The 15,595-nt window shown below is 47.5% G+C and overlaps 1 protein-coding gene across 7 annotated transcripts in view; it reads right to left on the bottom strand.

Moving 5' to 3' along the window:
• GATB (glutamyl-tRNA amidotransferase subunit B) overlaps positions 1–15,595 on the bottom strand; it is a 685,553-nt gene that overhangs the window by 618,573 nt on the left and 51,385 nt on the right. For 3 of the 7 annotated variants that reach the window (XR_014812806.1, XM_084972708.1, XM_084972707.1), the window contains exons 6-9: positions 8,616–8,729; positions 6,291–6,375; positions 5,564–5,608; positions 3,070–3,259 (exon numbers count right to left, since the gene is read on the bottom strand). Coding sequence is in view for 2 of the 7 variants with exons in the window: in XM_084972708.1 (XP_084828834.1) it covers positions 3,070–3,259; positions 5,564–5,608; positions 6,291–6,375; positions 8,616–8,729 (434 nt within the window). In the remaining 5 variants the exon portion in view is untranslated. Of the gene's footprint in view, positions 1–2,283; positions 2,462–3,069; positions 3,260–5,563; positions 5,609–6,290; positions 6,376–8,615; positions 8,730–13,586; positions 14,555–15,595 lie in introns of those variants that run through there. The other 4 variants (XR_014812810.1, XR_014812807.1, XR_014812809.1 and 1 more) reach the window with 2 other exon arrangements.

Here is a 15,595-nt window from a genome sequence, read left to right as displayed (position 1 = left end):
TAGAGCTGGGCCTCACAGGGAATCCAGCCAGTATGTTTTTTTTTTGTCTTTATTTTTTTTTTTTTTAGGGCCGCACCCGTGGCATATGGAGGTTCCCAGGCTAGGGGTCAAATCGGAGCTGTAGCCACTGGCCTCCGCCACAGCCACAGCCAATATTTTATAACAACTATAAATGGAGGATAACTGTGAAAAAGTGTGAGTCACTATACTGTACACCTGTAGCTTATATAATATTGTGTGATACTGTTGTCAACTATACTTCAATTAAAAAAAGTGAAAGACAAAAGTTCAGTTCTACAGTTTGTTATGGCTTGTGGGTAAGGCCTGTGTTGGGGGGTGGGTATGTGCTGACTGTCTAATTTAATAAGCGACCCAAAGGAGGCAGGAGCATGGAGTTGGGGCTCTGCAGAGCACACCTCCACCACGGCTAAGGGCTTAATGAATACTCCTGGGCACTCTTTACATTGAAAGATGCTTCATTAGATTTATGCATCTGCCCTTCTCAGCAATCTGCTGTGTTTCTGACGAAGGCAGTCAAAAACAGCAACGTACCATTTGGGGTATGCTACGAGTAACTCAGCTTCCAATGATCACCAAGAACTCAGGAGGCCTGCTTTCAGGAAAACAATTTGTCTGAATCGTTCTCTTTCCATTCCTACTAAGTTCTCTTCTCATCCATCTTGGAAATTTCAAGTCCTAACCAGTAAAGAAAGAACCCCAAACCAATCACCTAATACACTATCTGCAAGCTATGAAAATAAACATACTTTTAACATATCCAAAAAAAAAAAAAAAAAAAAAAAAAACACCTCCCTGTAAAATGGCTCAAAAACCACCTTGTTCTTGACAGTTTTCCCCTCTTGTCCCATCAAGGTAATGAGTACTTCCTCTGGGCCTACAGTATACATCTACCTACTGCAACTGGCCCTGGGACTGGTGAGCTCGAGTGTCATATACGTGTGTGCGCACGTACACACACACACAGGAAAGCAAAAGAAAACATATAAAAAAAGTCTGTTGGATTTCCCTGGTGACTCAACGGCTTAAGGATCCAGCATCATTGCCACCGTGGCATGGGTTCGATCCCTGGCCCAGGAATTTCCACATACCATGGAAGTGGCAAAAAAAATTTTTAAAAGCATCCACTCCTGTCTCAGTTCCTGCTACGCAGGAGATGCTAATAAAAGTGCTGAACCAAAGAGATCAAACATAAGTTTCCTTAAGAACAGGGCCTTAAGCTATGAAAGCAAACTCACCCGACCTGCCTATCAGGGAACATCTACTGAAGGCCTCAGGCTGTGGCGCTTGAAGGACACAGGAGTGGAGCCTGGGACTCGGCCCAGAGCAGAACATGCCTCTGCCTCAGGGAACTCAGTCAGGGTGAGGACTCTACCTCTGAGGCTGAGAAGCCTCAGTCTGCATTCTCCTGTCTCTTCTCTAATCTGCCAATCATGGAACGCAGGACTGGAACTCAGTGCTGTGTATTTAGTCCAAGTGTATTTCAAGGGGGCTGCAAATTCAGGATGGTGGGGAAAATGTGTAAGACTAAGGCTCGGTTTTGTTACATCAACTTAGGAAAAATCCATGAGCTGTAAGAACTTTGAGGTTAAAAGGTGTTCTGAGAGGATGCTGACTGATTCTTACGACGACCTGGCATTAAGCACTGCCGAGGTGCTAATCTGCCCGAGTAACAGAGTGGGAGAATCCAACAGTCCTTGCCTTCAAGGCACTCAACAAAATACACGAAGAAAGAATTAAAACACAGCAATGCCATCGCCACAGAGGTGTGAATAAGATACAACAGCAGGAGTTCCCGTTGTGGCTCAGAGGTAATGAACCTAATTAGCATCCATGAAGATGCGGGTTCGATCCCTGGCCTCGCTCAGTGCATTAAGGATCCGGTGTTGCCGTGAGCTGTGGTGTAGGTCACAGATCCTGCGTGGCTGTGGCTGTGGTGTAGGTTGGCAGCTGTAGCTCCAATCCAGCCCCTAGCCTGGAAGTTCCATATGCCGCAGGTGCGGCCCTAGTTAAAAAAAAAGATAAAACAGCAGCCCAAGGAAGAGGGTGACTCTCTGCCTAAAGTATGAGATGATAACCAGTCGCGTCTGATCACCCGTGGTGAGTTTTCATGAGCACCCCATAGGGAACACCTTCTAACCTGGAGCCTCTTAGGACTCCTGTGTTCTTCTGAGGTTGATATAACAAAACCGAGTTAGGGATAGTTTTCAAAATAGCCAATTTACAGGGGATAAAGGGAAACTCAGCCACTCAATACTGGCTCACCTGTCTTGCACCAGCAATGGCTGGGCTCGGCACTGAAGTGTGAATTTCCTCACATCTGCGGATAGTTATTCCCAGGTGGTTATAACACAAAAGTGTTTCCAGGGAGTCTGTGCTCCACGTGAGCGTGGCAGACACCTCGTCCCCGAGAGATGCAGTGGCAGGACGTCCCACATGCGCCCTGACAGACAAGCAGAAGACAACTGTGACAAAATGCCACTCTCATGGATGCTGTCGATTTAATGCTGTCAGCAAAGAGGCAACCACAGAGCCTTGAAAAGGATGGAAAAGCCCTGAGGGCATCTCCACAGTGTCAGAATCTCTAACGGCCCCTCTGGATGCATCCTCAGAGGACCGGCACTTTCGGCATCAGTGTTTTGGGTGGAATAGATGTTTTCTTCTACAACCAGTACAACAACGGGCTGACTTGGTGAAAGCCCAACTTCCTGCCAGCCGCTGGTGTGGTTCAGTTCTGCCAGACGTCTAGAAAGCCCACCCCTGGACCAGATTTTGTCTCCAAAACACAGGAAAACGCTCATCTGTAACATCTGGACGGGCTGCAGATGAGAAATGACTGGCACACTATGAGCAGCTCTTTGTTTCCCCAGACGAGAAATGACTGGCACACTTCTGGTTTTCGGGGGAGCATCTACCATCAAGGCTGGTGAGGACTGTTGTCACGCCTCGTCCTAGGGGAGGCCAGGAGTGGCTCTAGCCCGACGTCCCCCCACCCCCACCCCAAGCATCCCTAGCTGCTGGGCCAGGCTCACTGCTCTGCTTAGTACCCACCAGCAAGGCAACGCTGTGCTCCGGCAGCATCCCATACTGTCGCACAAGCTTCTCCCGGGTCACGCTGGGCAGCTCGGGGAGCCGCTCCCGGAGCCAGTCGATGTTGATCACCTGCTGCGGGTCGACACCGGCAGGCAGAGACCCCGAGTCATAGAGCAGCAGTGGGGGAAGGTTGGGCTCCGGCATGAACCTGGGTGGAGAGACAGACCTGCCGTCAGCACGAAAGCCTTGGTCCAGATGCCCTTTTACTGGCAAATATTTCCTAACGTCCCATAATAGCAAGTCTTCCGGTTTCCCAGGAACGAGTCCTTGTACAAGGGTAAAGTCCAGGTCGAAAAGCCCAAACCCACTTATTCTCTGCACTTATAAACTAGCATTGAGTGAAAAAGGCACAGCAGAGAACGATGCCACACAGTGATTCGTAATTGTGAGTAAAGTACAGACATTCATAAAGATGGAGGCTGAAAAAATACGACCAGGTAAGAATCTACTTTTTAGGAAAAAGATGACTTCACTCATTTTACAATTTTCACTGGCCTAGCAGTTAAGAACTTGGCATTGTCACTGTTGTGGCTCAGGTCACCACTATGGTGCAGGTTTGAGCCCTGGCCAGGGAACTTTTGTGTGCTGTGGGCAAGGCTGAAAAACACAAAAGAAAAAGGAGTTCCGTTATGGCACAGTGGTTAATAAATCCGACTAGGAACCATGAGGTTGCAGGTTCGATCCATGGCCTTGCTCAGTGGGTTAAGGATCCGGCGTTGCCGTGAGCTGTGGTACAGGTTGCAGATGCGGCGCGGATCCCGCGTTGCTATGGCTCTGGTATAAGCCAGTGGTTACAGCTCCGATGAGACCCCTGGCCTGGGAACCTCCATATGCTGCAGGAAGTGACCCTAGAAAAGGCAAAAAGACCCCCCCCAAAAAAAGAGAGAGAGAGAGAAATTTCTTTCTTGAAAAGTGGAAGAAAAAATGCATTTTGTTTAAATAAAATGTTAGCTGAGGGAAGCACAGGGGATTTTGGAGGCAGTGAAACCATACTGTGTGACACTAATGACGGGTACATGTCATTACACATCTGTCAAAACCCGCAAAATGTGTAACATAGAGAGCAAACCCTGGTGTAAACCATGGACTCTAGTTACTAATAAGCTATCAATACTGGTTCATCAACTTTAACAAATGTACCACGCTTTACCCTAACGCAAGATATTATTAGGGGAAACTGTGTGTGTGGTGGGGGGAAGGGGAGTACATGAAATACACCAAGGAGTATATAGGAACTCTTATGATTTGCCCTCAGTTCTGCTATAAACCTAAAACTGGTCTAAAAAGTCAATTTTTAAAAAAAAAATGTGGAAGCCGCACCACTGCACATGCTCTTCTGAAACAAGGACGTCCTTCCCTTCATTCTCTTCAGCATGTAGAGTTTCTTCTCCACCCACATCTTGTCAAGGAGCTTGTGCAGAAGCTGGATAATGCAGAATAAATGGTGGCCCCAAGGTAACAGATCAGAAGTGCAAGCAACCCACTGCCTCAAAGCCCAATCTGTGCCATGAATCAGTCTGGCTTCTGAAGGCAAGAGGAAACCAAAGGGAGGCTTCCTGAATCCCATCTATTTGCCTGGGGGACTGAGCTGAAGCCACTGGCTGAGTTCAAAAGCCAACTCCATGCTCAGTGAGAAGGCAGCATAAACAGAGCAGGGGCAGCACTGGAGAACAAAGACCTTCTTGGGAAGAAGAGACTGAATTAGAAGATCACAGGAATTAGGACAGTGGTGACTCTGACAGAGGAGTCCTTGAGGAGACGTCACTCTGAGGGTTGAAGAGTTTCCTGGTTCCCACATCACGTGAATGCCATGTGTGCTCCTCACTGACAGCAATGGCTACTCTTACCTCTTCCTGCACTTGATAAAAGAATGTGCTAACCTCTATCACTTTGTTGCTTGAAACTTTAATTTTTGAAGTCTGCTAAACTCCATGGGGAAGAAACAAAAGGTTCACTTGATTTTAAACTAAACCTCATTATTTGCTTTCATTCTGGCTCTCGTATCAAGTCTAGCTTGTTTAAATTAAATCAATTAAATAGCATCACCTGAGATTCAATGGGAACTGTGAATAATACATAAATCTTTCTTCCTTCTTCTCACAGAACCTCAGTGTGTTACTGAATTTGTTAGTGAATAAAATAAGAACAGCCTAGGCTCCACCCCTCACCTGCCACTCTCTCAGCTCAATTATAACAACTGTGACACAGAGGTGAGTGAACATGGCTTTTCCAACCACTGAATCAAGCCAAATAAAGTACTCCATGGCTACCAAATCAAGAAAATATTCACTCAGTATACATATAAAACAGGAAGTCTGGATTTTCCATTATACAGTAACAAGTAAAGTGGTTCCTAAAATATACCCAGGGTCATTATGTTGGTCTATAAGTGGATTTGGAACATGCCCCAACCCCAAATAGTGAAAGGTGTTTTGACAAGAGGAATAACCACCTGTAGTCTTGTTTTCCTTCTTTATCTCTCATCGGCACGGTGCACCTGTGACAGTTAAACAAGAAAACATCAAAAAATGTTGCATGTAGCGTGGGCTAGTGCCTATGCAGACAGGGACTCCCCTACCAAGAGGCGACCCATGAGATTCCAGCTCCTTAGCCTTCTTTGGAAGACACTTATGTGAATACATTTCAGAAAAGATAAGTAAAAAATGTTTAGCATGATAATTAAAAATAAAAAGAAACTGCTTCAATGTTTCCAACATTTAACCAACTCAACTCTAAGCTTTTGAGCTTTTTTCCACTCTGTCTTCGGCTAAGTGGAAAAAATCCTCAAAATCAGACTCAGAAAATTAGACTCAAAGTTATCTCAACAGAAAAAGGCACCTCTACAATCAGCTCTAAGCTGCCTTCCATCTCTAGCTTCAGTTGGCAGAACTAAGGTATGAAAGAATTTAAGGAAGTAAAAGTTCTTGCCCCAAGGAGGAAAGCTGGAAGCCAGGGAAAGGCCAGCCTGAGCAGGTCTGGTTCAGCCAGGTTAAACCTCTTACAAGCCCTAGAGAGTAAATCACCTCTCTGTAGGATACAGTGTTTTTCTAATTTTACTAATGAGGAAACAGAAGGGTGGAGAGGCTACGTCCCTCCTTCAAGGTGACATGGCTGGAGTGTGGCCAGCCCAGGCCACAGCCCCACCTACCTGTGTTCAAGATGCTGCAACACAAACTCACCCCAGCTTGTAATCAAACGAACGAGTTTCATTCAGAATTTCACCTCCATTCTCAAGTTCACTGATTTGCCTCTGAATTTCATAGTCTAAAAAAAAAAATTTGTCGTGTATCATATTTTGATTCCTTTCATCCAGTTAAGCAATAATTAGAATTCTTTTTTCAATCTTTATGTCAAAAAAAAAAAAAAGCTGTTTATGACAATTCTTCCTACATATGCTACATTTTTGTCTTGATGCCATCATAGAATAAAGGTGCTGGAAAGGGCCTTGTATGAAGCTCTGCTCTCTCAATTTTTGAGAAAACTCAGGTACAGAGAGGTTAAGGGACCCAGCGGAGACTACACAACTTGGCGAAAGAAGGGCTCGGACCATTATCTAGGCTGAGTGACTCCAGATCTAGGATTGTTGTTTATCAAGAGTCCTTATCCCAGGACCCATGGACGGGCAAGGGGTCCTGGTACCTTCTGAAACTATATAAAACGTGGTATGTGCATACGCACGTTTTTTGGAAAGAGGGCCCAGAACTATCATCACATTTTCAAAGGGATCTACGACCCCAAATGATTAAGAGCCACTGCTGTGCTCCCTCACCATCAAACAAAGCAGCTGTGGAAAGCAAAACACAGCTATAGCTGCTAAGCTTCTTTATGAAAAGAGCTTTAGCCTCTGTCCTGCTAACTCCCCACCCCAGCACGCACCCCCTTCTCTTGCCCAAATCCACACTCTTAATCTGAGCCGATAAAAAAGCATCAGCACCAGGAGGATGGCTAAAAGGCCTGACAGAGGGAGAAAAAGGAGGTGGAAAAATTCCAGGCTTGGAGGACTAAGTCCATAACAGTAAAGCTGCAGTTGTTCTGGGCCAAGGCAGACCCCAGGGAAAATTCTGTCTCAGGCTTGCTGCTCCAAAGGGGACTTTATAGGACAATAGAAGGTTGGGTTTACCCCGAAACAGGCAGGGTCTCCGTAACTCAAAAGAGATGAATCTACCTAAAACCTTATTTGGTTTTTAAGGTTACCATCTCCTCTCAGAATAATGAGGTGGAGAACATGCACCACCTACAAGGTGAGATGGAACTTTCTTCCGTTCTTCCCAAGCTTCGCCTTCACGAACCTGGGCCGGAAGGGTTTTCACAGCCTCAGAAACATGGACTGCATCTCCTTTGATGGACAGAGTCCACCCTCTTTAATCTGTCTTCACACGGGAGTCTCCCTCAGACACCTTCCCTTCCTGTAAGTTATTCCCTTGGCCAAATTCATGCAGTTTTCCTGAAACTTGGCAGACTCGGAGTGTCTTCACTGAGGATGGTTGATCATTTCAGGTTCAGGAGAATAAGGTTTTATACAAGACTAGAAAATCTTTTTTGTGCTATTTTGAATACTTTCTTGACAAGACCCAGGACTCTACTAAGCCTTCTGCCTGTGATGACACATCCGTGTGGGCCATGTTCTGTGCACCTTGCAGGGTGTGCTTCAGACTCCACCCCTCCTTCCTGCCTCTCTTTCTCTCTAGAGACCTCTGGTTTTCAAGAATATTTTCATTCCTGAGATGTCTTCCTCTCACATTCACAGGCATCAACTTCTACGGACCGCCCCCAGATGTTGATCTTACCCAGCTGTTCTAGTTTAATTATTGGTATATGCTTGACAACATGGAAATATCCACAGCATGTTCTCCAATAAGACCAATACTTGACTGCACAGGCCCAATCTATTAGTTAAAACAGTAAAAAGCAGAAAAGCATACTGACCACTTAGGTCAAGTGGTGGCCAATCTAAAATGAACAAAGAGGACTTCACTCAATTCAGGCTGGTCAGAAGGAACATGGTATGTGGAAAACAGAGTTGTGGGATTTTGCAGATCCTTTCATAGAGGTGACGTCTGTTTCACCTCACTTGAATCTGCTTTGAATGCAATGTGCTGAAAGAGATCCTGCAAGTTCTAAAACTAAGGACTCAAGAGGCCTCGAGGCGTCTGCCTTCATCCTCCTGGCATGACCCCTCCACCAAATAAGGCCATGGCTCAGCAAATGAAGGAAGAGAGCCCATGTGGGTAAAGAAGCCTGGTGGGCACCCAGCACCAATGTCCCAACATGGGGGTGAGGTCATCTTGGACTCTTTGTCTGAGCTGAGTTGCTGGCTCCCCACAGCCACACTCATCACACTCTTTCCACTGAGGAAGGGCAGCAGAAAACCCACTCAACCCATAGAACTGTGAAAGTGGAAATGTTACTGTGGGAACCATTAAGTTTGATGGACAGGGATGCTTGTTACACAGCAACAGATAACGGATACAAGGAGGTACATGGGAATAACAGCTGATATTCACCTATAGCTTTGGCCAAAAACCTGGCACTGTTGAGATTCTTCACTTCAGTTCGAATGCCCAAAGGCTCCCCAGGGTGATGCACAGATATATTGGCATCCACTCTCAACTGGCCCTCTGGAAGGAGAGAAAGAAGACACTTCAGACTTGCTGAGGCAATGAGGTCTTTTGAAGGCAAGAGATTGCAGAGTTCCCATGGTGGCTCAGGGATAACAAACTCAATCAGTACCCTTGAGGATGCAGGTTCAATCCCTGGCCTTGCTCAGTGGGTTAAGGATCTAGTGTTGCCATGAGCTGTGGTGTAGGTCGCAGATGCGGCTTGGATCTATGTTGCTCTGGTTTTTGTGTAGGCCGGCAGCTATAGCTCTGATTCTACCTCTGGCTTAGGAACTTCCACATGCAGCAGGTGCGGCCCTAAATAGACAAAAAAAAAAAAAAAAAAAAAAAAAAAAGAGAGAGAGAGAGAGAGAGTGCAAACAACATCTAACTCTAGTCATTGTTTAGTTATGGCAGCCTAACTTCAGTGAAGGCAAGGTTGGTGCTGAGGTACAAGGCTGGTACTTCTGTCCACTTATGAGGAGGACAGTCCAGAGGCTTCTGAGGGGCGTGCATGTGCCGTGCACACACACCTGAGCCCTGGGCACTTGTAGAAGACACAAGAAATCCTGGATATACCAGCTCAGGAAATCTAATGTCTTTCATGCCAAGTAAGAAAAACAACACTGTGAAAATGGAGATTTACTCTGCAGTTTTACTCTGAAGTTTTTTCGAAGCATCAGGGCTGGGCTGAGGGGAAGGCCTCAGAAATGACTATCTGGTAACCCCGCCCTGCTCACCAATGGAATGTGAATTTCCAGCACTGATTCCAGGAGATTTAGAAGAGAGTCCTTGAGAATGCACAGCTCAAGGGCAGGAGCCAGCCGGAAACCTCGGCTTTCTCCCTCCAGGTACCATAAGGATCTCTTCCTTCTGCAAACACGCCTCTGCCTCCTTCCTGATCGCTGTCAGGGTCTGTTACCGTGGACAGCGCTGTTAGGAAGGGACAGCAGGAATCAGAGGGCGCTGTCCCCATCACGGAGGACCTTCTCTGACCCTGAACGATTGGGAGCAGCAACCCCCAGGGAAGCAGGTGGTGTGTAGAGAGGAGGAGAGGGAGGCAAACTCCCGAGACGGACAGAGATGGAGATAAGAACTCACCACACTTTACACCCTGCAAAGTAGAGCTTGGGTTCTCTATTTCCCAACTTCATTTATAATATTTCAAACAAAACCAAAAGAGAAGACAAAATGCAGGATTTTTATTTTCTTGGGGAAGTCTGAACTAAAACAACAAAATCTGCCAAGCCTGAAATGTTCTGATGGGCTCAATAAGGAAAAGCATTTTCTAAGATTTCACAGCAAAAGCATATTAAAATAATAAAATAGGGGGTTCCCGTTGTGGCTCAGTGGTTAATGAATCCAACTAGGAACCATAAAGTTGTGGGTTCGATCCCTGGCCTTGCACAGTAAGTTAAGGATCCAGCGTTGCTAAGATCTGTGCTGTAGGTTGCAGACGCAGCCCGGATCCCGTGTTGCTGTAGTTCTGGTATAGGCCGGCAGCTACAGCTCCAATTAGACCCCTAGCCTGGGATCCTCCATGGGAACCTCCATATGCCATGGGTGCGGCCCTAGAAAAAGACAAAAAATAAAATAATAAAATAGCATAAATAAATTCCATGCTAAGAAAAAGAGACTCTTGGAACTGGTCTTTGTCACTTCCACTCGGTGGCTCCAACGGCTGCCCACATTGACAGGCAGAGAGAAAAGGTACCTCTCAGCCCAGAAATTATTCTAACTATGTCTCGGGCACGGAGTTCTCACATTTTTACAAAGCCCGGGAGCCCGTTTCAGACAACTTTGAACCTCAAAGTGTCCCGGTGACACGTGGTATCATGAGAGCCTGGGTGTAGGAGCCTCAATCAGCCATCCTCTGCTGCTCTGCTTTCTTCACCCTTTGTAGTCAAACTGGCTAGCTTTCATCAGTGCCTCCCCGCAAATGTCCCTCCTGTCTGTCACTTCCTCCCCATTTCCACGGCCACCTTCCTTGCCTGAGGACCTGCACCCCAACCAGCCCTTCAACACGGCCTTGCCTGGACACCCCAGTGTGGCTCTGACCTCACCCGCTGAAGGATGGTCTCATCACCCCCAGGGGCTTGCTCAAGGGCACAGCCACCTCCTCTGGGTTCACCCTGTCTCCTACTCCTGGTTTTCCAGATTTTGAACCCAGTCCTGGCTGACGTCTGGTCCTTTCCACTGTTCAATCCCTGAGAAAGCCTCAGGACAGCGTGTGCATATAACCCCTGTCTGCTCGCTGGTTCCCACACTCCGGTCATCATGGTTACAGTCTCATCTAAGGGGCACCACCTTCTCCTCTGGTCACCCTCACCAGTAAGCCGGCCTCTACCAGTGGTTGCTCTGAGTTATGAGAAGATGTGCAATCAGTACCACAGAACTTCCCGACTGCAGTCCATTCTGAACGAATCTCATTTTTCAGATCAGAATGGAAGATCTCTGAGGAGGAGGCCCAGACTGAAGGTCCTCACACCTCTCGCCTTTCAAGGACAGCACTCCTTCAGTTATCTCCTCGCCCCCACATCTGTCAGCAACCCCCTCGATCAGCATCCCCTCTCTGGACCCACAGCCACAGCCCCAAACCCAAAGACCACTCACTTGCTGGAACCCAACTCTTTCTCCACCATTCAGCTATCATTTCCCCGCTTTCCTTTTCAGCAAATGCTCGCAAGCAAGTGTTGTTTGTGTGTTGAATATTCTCTCCAGGATCTCACCTCTCATTCACTTGGAAACTCACTTCAGTCTGGCTTCCATCCCCAACTCACTAAAAACGCCTGGCAGGGTCATCCGTAGCCCCTGGTGGCTGGATCCCCCAGACACAGGACACACTGTGCTCACCTCACTGGACAGCGTGTGACGTACCGACCCACGCTGCCTTCCTAACCTATCTTCCTCTCTCTGCTGCTGGGGTCTTACGCTCTCCGAGGCCCCTCCCAGCTCCTGGACACTCGTTTCCATGTCCCTGTCACGTGCAGATGCTTCCTTCCCATCCAAGCTCAGGACCGCCTTCTTGCCTTGCCATCTCTTTGGGGTGTGGTTTGAAATACTGTCTTTGTTCTGACGACTCCTAAATGCTCCCTTCTGCTCAGACCCCTCCTCTGAGCTCCATCCACGTGATCTACTTCACCTCCAGGAAGAAGTGTCTCAGGATTTTCAGTTTCTAAGATTAAGGCATCTGCCTGTCCCCACAGCCATCCTTGTCCTCATCTTCCCTGTGTCAGCAAATGGCACCACCTAGTTGCTCCTCAAGCATCCTTGATTTCTTCCTGCTTCTTGTCTTCTATCCTGGCCTGTTAACAAATCCTGTTATTTCTCCAAACCACCCTGGATCTACCCATCTTGACCTCTCCATGTTCACTGACACCAGTCCTGCCTGCAGGAGCATCACCTTCCACCTGAAGTACCGCCAAACTCTTGGCTTTTGTCTTTTCCCTTCTGAAAGCCTCGCTCCAGAGGGCAGTCGTGGTGGCTTCCTAAAACACTAGGTCATTCCTTTGTTTAAAAGCCCTTCAACGACTCCCACTGCCCCTGGAATGAAATCCAAGCTCCCCGCCATTGTCAGTGATCCAGCCCTTGCCCACCTTTTCAAAAGTCTTACCTGATGCCCCCTTCCCCTGCTCCTTGTGCCCTCCCTGCAGTGGATTACTGCCACCTCTGTGTTGTCTCCAAGCTCATTCTACGCTTTTCCTCAGGGACGCTACCCTGGCAGTTTCTTGGACACTCCTCCTCCAGCTTGATGCTGGCTGGGGCACTGAGTCATTCTGCAGAGGCCTTCACCTTCCAATGCTATTCACTTTTGTCTTTAGGGCCGCACCCGTGCATATGGAGGTTCCCAGGCTAGGGGTCCAATCGGAGCTGTAGTCGCTGGCCTACGCCACAGCCACAGCAATATGGGATCCGAGCTGCGTGTGTGACCTTCACCACAGCTCACAGCAACACCGGATCCTGAACCTGCTGAGCGAGGCCAGGGATTGAACCTGTGTCCTCATGCATGCCAGTCAGATTCGTTTCTGCTGATCCATGATGGGAACTCCCGCAATGTTCTTCTTTATCATGACACCCTCTTTAATTCCTTAAAGCACTTGTCACTATAACTGTTTTGTTCTACTTATTAACGTGTTTGTCCCCATCTAGGGAGCAGGAACAATGTCTTTTTCACTGCTCTATTCAGAACCTAGAGCTGGTTTCGGCACGTGATAATTGCTCAATAAATTAATACCTAGGTATTTTCCTGAGCGATGAGTAAACAGACTGCTCCCTGTCTCACAGTAGGTTCCTAATAAGTTCGAAAAGTTCTGTCTGAACAAGACTAAAATCTAACGGAATCATCTGAAAAGTCCATTCAACTCAAAGGAAAACTTCTGAAATGTGGTGAGCTCTGCCCAACCAAATTTCAGTACTTGGGAGAAAGCCTTTTTTGAGCACAGAGAACCCTGCACGGGGTTTTAAAAAGGAAACTAGCACAATTTAGAGTTTTAATTTGGAAAAGGAATAAAAGAACAAGGTTCAGCCTCCCCCAGAGAAGACCGTGCTCCCCAGATTTCCATGAGGACTCACTCAGTGTCCTGCGGTGCTCAAAGACAGTTCACCTGCCTGGATTGAGATGCAGTATCCAACAGTAACAAAGGGCCTTTTACCCAGGGGAAGACAAAAGACCTTTTAAACAAATTAAGTTAAATTGCCACAAATCCACAAAAGCCACACCCGTCCGGTTTGCTCGCTGCATTCTGGAATGCCAAGGGAGGCCTTCATGCCCACTTCATGAGAACATTACCAAGTGCCGCTTCTACTTTCCAGAGCGGAGGTTTGTGACAGTAAATGAAAAACCTATAGCACTGGGCACAGGAATATGGTGCAGTTACATTTTTTTTTTTTCCTAAAATACATTCCCACATCGGAAATATAACAATGGGACGGAAAACTGCTGGTGTACAAACAGCAGGGGCCTGAGGATATAGTGAGGAGATCTGTTACGCTGCCTCACTCTGACCACTGAACACTCTCCAGAACTTAAAAGAACAGGGTTTGACAGAAAACAAGATAATAAGGTGGCCAAATTTTATTAAATCTATTTCACAAAGCTTGTTCATCCAAAGTGAGCGGCAAGTCTGTAAAGCTACTTATTACTGTTACTGCCAGCATCTTGCATTTAATGAGCGCAGGCTATCTGCCAGGACCCAGGGAATGTTCTGTGTACATTACCACGTTCATTCCCGACGATACAGCTTGATGGGCCATGGAGACATCTTTCGGGCAACGCACACTCTTTATTTCCAAAGCAGAATTCCAGCTCTTCTCCACCAAGGCCACTCCTCTCGTGCCCCTCCTGCCCAGCCATGGGCTGGGATCGCCTCTTTGGCGTCTCCCTTTCTCCTTCCATATCCAATTATTTAGGGACTCGTGGTACAAGGTAGTAAGGGAGGCTCAGTGAGGTCAAATACTTTGCCCAATTTCCATAGCTGGAAGCAGAGGGATAGGATGCCAGGCCAGTCCTGAGATGACAGTGTCAGCACCCACCCCTCCTACACCATCTAAGTTGTTACCTGCAGCAGGTGTGACCCTGTTGTGGCTGGCAGGGTGATGCAGTGCTTAAAAAGGAAGGGCACCTGGAGTGGGACACACGTGGGCTCACATCCCAGTGCCCAACCTCTCTAAGCCTCAACTCCTCACCTGTACCACAGGCAGAGTAATACCCACCTCTCGGAAATGTCATAAAGTTGACAGGAGACAACAAATCAATTTAAAAAAACCACTTCGTGGGAGTTCCCGTCGTGGCGCAGTGGTTAATGAATCTGACTAGGAACCATGAGGTTGCGGGTTCGATCCCTGGCCTTGCTCAGTGGGTTAAGGATCCGGCGTTGCTGTGAGCTGTGGTGTAGGTCGCAGACGCAGCTCGGATCCTGCGTTGCTGTGGCTCTTGCGTAGGCTGGGGGCTATGGCTCCAATTCGACCCCTAGCCTGGGAACCTCCATATATGCCGCGGGAGTGGTCCAAGAAATGGCAAAAAGACAAAAAAAAAAAAAAAAAAAAAAAAAAACCACTTCATGAACTGACGAGCACACACTCCATGTCCAAACCGGCAGAAGCTATCATCTCTGGAATGTTAACTACTTTGGTACGCGTTCAACTTGGCAGACTGCTTTAAGGGTCTCGAAGGCACCAATGTCCACCAGGAAGGAAATGACTTCTGGAACCCAGGATGAGCTAGTCCTTGCTCAAAACTATCAGGAACTCACTGAATCACAGCCCAGAACAACAGAGGCCTCATTCCAAAAGCACATGAAAAAGCCACTGGTGCTCGTCAGGGGCGGCCTTGGCTCCCGGGCAGTGGTCTCCATTGCCTCCACTGCCAACACAGCGGTCCTAGGACACTGAGAGAGAAGGATGGGCAAGGGCTCTGGGCTGATAAAATGATGACGGTGCAACAAGCTGGATTCCTACTATTTCAAGGCAGACCTTCGCTCTCCACAGCATTCAGAACCACCTCAGTCACTCTGCTACTATGCTGGGGCAATGCCATTGGATTGGGGTTTTTTTTTTTAATAATGTTTTATTTATTTTTTGTCTTTTAGGGCCGCACCCACGGCATATGGAGGTTCCCAAGCTAGGGATCGAATCAGAGCTGGAGCTGCCGGCCTAGGCCACAGCTGCAGCAATGCAGGATCCAAATCATGTCTGCAACCTACACTGGATCCTTAACCCACTGAGCAAGGCCAGGGATCAAACCTGTGTCCTCATGGACACTAGTTGGGTTCATTAGCCACTGAGCCACGACGGGAACTCCCTGGATTGGTATTTAAAAGCAACACAAAGTGACACAACAAATGAGATTTAATGCACTCTCTCAGCTGTCACTGCCTGAAGAGTTCTTG

Source organism: Sus scrofa, chromosome 8 (genome assembly GCF_054392235.1).
Source record: "Sus scrofa isolate SSC_HxYL_T2T_F1_AM1 chromosome 8, Sscrofa_HxYL_maternal_Yorkshire_Landrace_v2.0, whole genome shotgun sequence".
Taxonomy (NCBI): Eukaryota; Metazoa; Chordata; class Mammalia; order Artiodactyla; family Suidae; genus Sus; species Sus scrofa.
This window is presented reverse-complemented; position numbering and strand designations above follow the sequence as displayed.